Source organism: Electrophorus electricus, chromosome 17 (genome assembly GCF_041902795.1).
Source record: "Electrophorus electricus isolate QZ-2024a chromosome 17, ASM4190279v1, whole genome shotgun sequence".
Lineage (NCBI taxonomy): Eukaryota > Metazoa > Chordata > Actinopteri > Gymnotiformes > Gymnotidae > Electrophorus > Electrophorus electricus.
This window is the reverse complement of record NC_137513.1, coordinates 19682451-19690000: the sequence shown is the minus strand read 5'-3', so window position 1 is coordinate 19690000 and position 7550 is coordinate 19682451. Positions and strand designations below refer to the sequence as shown.

The 7550-nt window shown below is 44.6% G+C and overlaps 1 protein-coding gene across 2 annotated transcripts in view; it reads left to right on the top strand.

The window, feature by feature from the left end:
- egln2 (egl-9 family hypoxia-inducible factor 2) overlaps positions 1-5414 on the top strand; it is a 20314-nt gene extending 14900 nt beyond the window's left edge. For both annotated transcript variants that reach the window (XM_035534185.2, XM_035534184.2), the window contains 3 exons: positions 95-231; positions 2653-2720; positions 2952-5414. In XM_035534185.2, the coding sequence (XP_035390078.1) occupies positions 95-231; positions 2653-2720; positions 2952-3004 (258 nt within the window). In that variant the 3' untranslated portion in view covers positions 3005-5414. The remainder of the gene's footprint in view (positions 1-94; positions 232-2652; positions 2721-2951) is intronic.
- Positions 5415-7550: the final 2136 nt, after the last annotated feature.

Here is a 7550-nt window from a genome sequence, read left to right as displayed (position 1 = left end):
GTGTGTGTGTGTGTGTGTGTGTGTGTGTGTGTGTGTGTGTGTGTGTGTGTGTGTGTGTGTGTGTGTGTGTGTGTGTGTGTGTGTGAGAGAGCAGGTCCACGGTGGCATGCTCCAGTTGTACCCCGAGGGCCGTAATGTTGTGGCTAACATCGAGCCCCTGTTTGATCGTCTGCTCATCTTCTGGTCCGACCGGCGGAATCCCCATGAGGTGAAACCTGCATATGCCAGGCGGTGAGTGAGTGAATATGAGAGAGAGTGACCGAGTGAGTGTGACTGACTGAGTGAGTGAGAGAGTGAGAATAAATGAGTGTGAGTGAATGACTGGGTGATTGACTGAGTGAGTGAGTTCAACTGCAGGACAGTTTAAGCACACACACACCAGTGTAGTTGTATACTTAGCTGGCCACCTGTGCAGGCTCCCACACACACAGTTGTGTTTCGTGTGATGTCCTGTAGAGTTCGTAGCTGCAGGTTTTCCTCAGGAAGACTCTCTCTGCTGAGAGCTTTATTCCTCCAACCCAACACGTTTACACTGTATTTTTGGCTCCTTCATTGCACAAAAAAACACAGTGTTTTTGTTACTTAATTGGCTGAGTGCAAATAGTATGAGCCGAAGTGTGTGTATGTAGTGTGTGTGTGTGTGTGTGTGTGCGTGTGTGTGTGTATGTGTGCGTGTGTTTATGTATCTGTGTGTGTGTGTATGTGTTGGAGGCAGGGTTAGGGGAAGTAGGGCACGGTGTGTGTGTATGTGTGTGTGTGTGTGTGTGTATGAAACATTGACTCCTGGAGGGAAGGCAGGGCACAGGAAGTACGCTTTTCCTGAGTGTGAGAGTTCAGCTGCAACATAGGAGAGAGAGTGAGAGGAATAAACAGATAAGTCCTACTGAGTGGCCTGACTCAGGAGCTCAGAGCTCGGCTAGCCTGACTCAGGAGCTCGGAGCTCGGCTAGCCTGACTCGGGAGCTCGGAGCTCGGCTAGCCTGACTCAGGGAGCTCGGCTAGCCTGACTCAGGGAGCTCGGAGCTCGGCTAGCCTGACTCAGGGAGCTCGGAGCTCGGCTAGCATGACTCAGGGAGCTCGGAGCTCGGCTAGCATGACTCAGGGAGCTCGGAGCTCGGCTAGCATGACTCAGGGAGCTCGGAGCTCGGCTAGCCTGAGTAAGTAAGAAATGTGCAAACTTGCACAGAACAGTACAGCCATCTTTGGATAAAATTAATCTGTTTTGCAGAGCGATGGTTAGATGTGCATGTGTTGCATGCTTGCTTTGTCTTTGTAGCATACACAGTTGAAGGGCTACACTGTTAATCTGACCATGACGTCCTTATTAATCTGAGCAGGGCTAGACTGTTAATCTGAGCAGGGCTGCCAGGTTAATATGACCATGACTTCTTTATTAATCTGAGCAGGGCTACACTGTTAATCTGAGCAGGGCTACCCTGTTAATCTGAGCAGGGCTACACTGTTAATCTGAGCAGGGCTACCCTGTTAATCTGAGCAGGGTTGCCAGGTTAATATGACCATGACTTCCTTATTAATCTGAGCAGGGCTAGACTGTTAATCTGAGCAGGGCTGCCAGGTTAATATGACCATGACTTCCTTATTAATCTGAGCAGGGCTACCCTGTTAATCTAAGCATGGCTGCCAGGTTAATCTGACCATGACTTCCTTATTAATCTGAGCAGGGCTACCCTGTTAATCTAAGCAGGGCTGCCAGGTTAATCTGACCATGACTACCTTATTAATCTGAGCAGGTGCTACCCTGTTAATCTGAGCAGGGTTGCCAGGTTAATATGACCATGACTTCCTTATTAATCTGAGCAGAGCTAGACTGTTAATCTGAACAGGGCTACCCTGTCAATCTGAGCAGGGCTGCCAGGTTAATATGACCATGACTTCTTTATTAATCTGAGCAGGGCTAGACTGTTAATCTGAGCAGGGCTGCCAGGTTAATCTGACCATGACTTCTTTATTAATCTGAGCAGGGCTACCCTGTTAATCTGAACAGGGCTGCCAGGTTAATCTGACCATGACTTCTTTATTAATCTGAGCATGGCTACCCTGTTAATCTGAGCAGGGCTGCCAGGTTAATATGATCATGACTTCCTTATTAATCTGAGCAGGGCTAGACTGTTAATCTGAGCAGGGCTACCCTGTTAATCTGAGCAGGGCTGCCAGGTTAATCTGACCATGACTTCTTTATTAATCTGAGCAGGGCTACCCTGTTAATCTGAGCAGGGCTGCCAGGTTAATCTGACCATGACTTCTTTATTAATCTGAGCATGGCTACCCTGTTAATCTGAGCAGGGCTGCCAGGTTAATATGATCATGACTTCCTTATTAATCTGAGCAGGGCTAGACTGTTAATCTGAGCAGGGCTACCCTGTTAATCTGAGCAGGGCTGCCAGGTTAATCTGACCATGACTTCTTTATTAATATGAGCATGGCTACCCTGTTAATCTGAACAGGGCTGCCAGGTTAATATGACCATGACTTCCTTATTAATCTGAGCATGGCTACCCTGTTAATATGAGCAGGGCTGCCAGGTTAATATGACCATGACTTCCTTATTAATCTGAGCAGGGCTAGACTGTTAATCTTAACAAGGCTGTCCCGTTAATCATTAATCTCAATTCCCTTGTTCTTCATCCCACAGCTATGCCATCACTGTTTGGTACTTTGATGCGAAGGAGCGGGCTGAAGCCAAGGAAAAATATCGGCTAGGTATGCTCCAGAAACGTCTTCACTAGGGTTGGATCTGAAATTAAGACCAACCATGTGTTCATACAGTAGTTCTGTTCAGCTTGTCCTATGTCACAAACATCGCTGTCAGTGTTGATGTTATCTTCTTATCAACAAAATGAGACTCGAGAAACAGTGTTGTCGTATTGATGTGTTTCCCACAGTGTGAGTGTGCTGACTGCATGCCGTCTCTCCTGTGCGTTTCTTCCACAGCTGTGGGACAGAAGGGAGAGGAGGTGCTAGTCACTCAAAGCAATAAGCCCTAAAGTCCTGGATAAGACCTAAATAAGCCCCAAAGTCCTGGATAGGACCTAAATAAGCCCCAAAGTCCTGGATAAGACCTAAATAAGCCCTAAAGTCCTGGATAAGACCTAAATAAGCCCTAAAGTCCTGGATAGGACCTAAATAAGCCCCATAGTCCTGGATAAGACCTAAATAAGCCCCATAGTCCTGGATAAGACCTAAATAAGTCCTAAAGTCCTGGATAGGACCTAAATAATCCCCAAAGTCCTGGATAGGACCTAAATAATCCCTAAAGTCCTGGATAGGACCTAAATAATCCCTAAAGTCCTGGATAGGACCTAAATAAACCCTAAAGTCCTGGATAGGACCTAAATAAGCCCTAAAGTCCTGGATAAGACCTAAATAAGCCCTAAAGTCCTGGATAGGACCTAAATAAGACCTAAAGTCCTGGATAGGACCTAAATAAACCCTAAAGTCCTGGATAAAACCTAAATAAACCCTAAAGTCCTGGATAAAACCTAAATAATCCCTAAAGTCCTGGATAGGACCTAAATAAGCCCTAAAGTCCTGGATAGGACCTAAATAAGCCCTAAAGTCCTGGAGCAGCTCAGCTCACCATGTCCTCCCCGTGCACCTGGCCAGCTGTGCTGCTCTTGCAACAGCCCTCCATGGTGAGGCCCGAGCAGTGAGATAATCCCGACACATCCTATTGGTCACATACTGACCTATCACAGATTTCATTGGCCATTGGAAAGCGAGAGAAAGAGAGGGGGATGGACCCTAAGCGTACACGTCTGTTGGATTGGCCGATTCCGGAAGTTTCTCTCACTGCGCCGCGTTTGGAGATGTCTAAGAGTGAACCGGGACTGGACTTTTACCTCTTTCTATAAGAACTGTTTTGACACCGTAAGGAATCAGCTTTTCTTTCCTTAAATAAAGTTGCACGACCTCCTGTAGAAGGCAAAGACGTCGGTAGTCTGAGCTTGAGTTCACATTCTCCCTGGCTGAATGGGGAAGAGGAAGTGACATCATCAGGCTTGCTCTAAAACCATATCATAGCCTCTTTGAGTGAGGCAGCACTGAACAGTGCTCAGCAGACTAACACGGAAACGTCAAGACACAGGAGGACTGGACATTTCACAGTGAACGTGAGGACCTTATGACTGCTGTTACCGAGGAGTCCGCTTGGTCAGTTTCCATGCGCCTCCGTTTCTGCACACCCAGTGTGTGTTACAGCTACACAGCAGGAGGGTCAACACAGGGTTTGCTGAATGTCTCCTTTTTGTGTGTGTGTGTGTGTGTGAGAGATTGTGTGCGCGTGTGTATGTGTGTGTTTTACAGCTACACTTTCATGGCTTTGCCTTGCCTGTAACAATGTTCTTTTAAACTGAACAGTCTTCTCTGATTAGGGAGTACCAGGCTAAGAGAAGATCAGAACAGATACGTGCTAATATGCCTTTAAAAGGTCTATCTATGTATCCATGGTGATGCACCTTTTAAAAAAAGAGAAAACAATCTTTTTTTCCAAGGGGTCATAAAACAACAAACTGTCTGAAAATTACACAAATTAGAATGATGTAATTCATAAGATTTCTCATCTGAGAGTACATTCTCATTCTGATAGAATTCTACTTTATAATCTTTGTGCCTACACTTCCCAGAAGGCATTACAAACCCTTCTTGCTGAATCATACTGAAGCTTAGCAGAATGGTAACAAACTTGCTACCCCTCGAGATGTTGATGTTTATATTTATTCTGCATAGCATCCAAAATCAGAAAACAAAGCATGCAGAGTAAACAACATTCTGAAGAAGGCTACTGTCTGAGTCATGATGGAGTCTCTCAGTTAGCTAACGATCAGTTAAAGTCTTAGTTCCTCACCAGCAAAGCTTGTGTGTTACTGCATTATCACTACAAAATCTGCTCACTCGCATAAATGAACATGCAGTTACCACAGGAAGCTCTGGACTAGATATCCAGGCCGGTGTCTTCATGACTGTCTCCCATTCCGATTTGTTTGCGTTAGAAATTATGAGATTTTCTTATAATGTTCTCGAGAGAAGCAGAATGTCGACGAAACCTACGTGAAGCAATGAAAAAAACCCAAAAAACTCCTGTCTGAATCTAGTCAGTGTCGACCTGAATCTTTTAAAATCAAAATTGGATTGCGACGGTAGACTGTGCCGCCACGTAGCGAGATGAAGGGTGTGCATTTTACTGCTTTCTGTGTATATTCGCAAATGTCACACAAGTCAAAGCACTTTACTGTAGAAAATGTGATTTTGAATCAGAGGAAAATGCTTTGTGCTGTGTATAACACAATAATTGAAACTCAATAGACAGTTTTAAAACAAGGGATTAAAAAAAAAGAAACATTTGCTCAATTTTTCCCAGTTTTTCCGTGTTTAATTAAAACGTCTATGATTATTGTAGACTCTGTCTGCTGTGCTTTATGTTTATGTTTAAAATGGTATTTCAGTACATTAGTTTTAACCTAATTAACTGTGTTTCATGTCATGTTATGAATCTACATAGGTATGCAGATCACAAATTTGTTTATTGTGAAAGTGCGTATTTGTTAGACTTCCGCAAGAGTTCTTTAAAAAGGGAAAAACGTCAGGACCTTCTTCAGTAGGTCTTGGTTGGACAGCCAGTTTCACTCAGCTATCTCAAAACTGAAAAAAAAAAAAACAATGAATAAAGTTTTCTGTAGGATCCTTTAAGGCTACAGTGCAGACTAAGTATTTGATAGATACACAGTCTTTGTTGGTTTGGTTCTTAAGACCAGCCTTTTTCCTTGTTAAGGGAGACAATAAATGTGAGGTTCAAATGCAGAACACTGGCTTTAGCTGGAGTTTATTCAGATATTTACAGTGGGAGCCATAAAAGTAAGAGCTTCTCTGAATGGACAGCACGTCACTAACCGAGACCCACGGTGACACCGGCGAAGCTGCCAGCGACATTGGTTCTCACGGCCCCTGGCACCAGTAGACGCAGGGGGATTCGTTCTGAAGGGTACAGAACCCTCTCAACTGCTCCGACCCCATCACAAGCCCAGTGGAGCGCCAACCTAGCTGAAGCACAGCCACTCAACACAAGCTACTGAGTTTTTCAGAGACAAAACACGGAATGTTTTTGATTGGCCAAATCTGAATTAATCTGATTTGAGCATGCTCACTGAAGACCAAACAAGGTAAATGAAGAAACAAATGTCCAAATATTAGAGGTTTATTAAATATTCAAACAATAATTCGAGGTTTTCACATACAGCCTAGGTGGGTCCTACGCTGATTGTTTTGCTAGGGGCTGTTACCTTTAGATCAAAGAAGTATTACTGGCATTAGACACATCCAGCAACGGCTCCGCAGTTGGTTAACAAACAGGAAGTATTGTTTATTATCTGGTTTGCTTGCTGGTGCGGTTTTTATTATCTGGTTTGTGTCCTGGTCACTCATCACCTCTGTGTGTGTGTGTGTGTGTGTGTGTGTGTGTGTGTGTGCACGCGCGCGCGCATGTGCAGGTTTCCACATCCTTACAGCTGTTTTCTGGGTCATCAGTTAGCCCTGCTTTCACACCATCTGAGTTAAGCTGGAGAACAGCTGAAGGCTGGATCACATACAGGCTTGCTGACACACACAGCGTGGAGACCGGATGAAATGTATCTGTTATTTGCAATGGGCTGATAGAAAGTTTGTCTACGTAATGACAGGGCAGGTGGGACAAGTGCGATAGGCGGTGTTTTTTTTTGGCGGGAGGTTATGTTATGTAAAAGTGAACTAACAAGGTTTGGGATCGTATAGGACATGGTCAGATTGAGAACATAGACAAAGGTTCCTGTGGAGCCTGATGATGCTTCTAAGACAGTTATCTCCTTCAATGCACACACTTTAAATTAAATTGCAAGCGTATTTATGCAGCACGTTTTACAACGTGTCACCACAAAGCAGATTTACAGAAATCTGGATCTACGCCCTTTAAAGAGCAAACCAAAGTCACAGTGGCTGGGACAGACACCCAGAGAGCAGGAGACGACACCTGGAGAGGAACCAGGGGAGGAAGCCATCATGCTCTGGTCCACACCGGATGGCAAACTAATAACACACACTGAATACATTTACTTTGTGCTTTTAACTTGTCAAAACATAAAACTAGACAGTTAATGACAGGAAATGACTGAGAAATATTTGACAGGTATTCAGACTGAAAACCAATTAGCATTTCTAGTCTGAGTCTGCACAGGAAACGCCTAAAGACAGTCCTGCAGGAGCAGTCTCAGAGGTGAGGAGCTGTTCACTAATGTCATGAGAGCCAACCAGACACAGCTGCAGGGTCTATGGTGGTCAGGCTGGCTCCAAGAGAAGAACAGCAGGAACTCTCCTTCAGGGTCAAGCTTGCATCGGCATCAAAGCACACCAAAGTGGCAGTTTTTGGAGATGGTCAGAAGTTTGGAACGTTTGGACAGTTAGGCGTGATTAATGGAGAATATCAAATATAGCTCAGGAATGACTGGGACAACAGAAAGGCTACCCACATTCTACATGAATTTGTTTTAGGACCAAGAAGAAAGG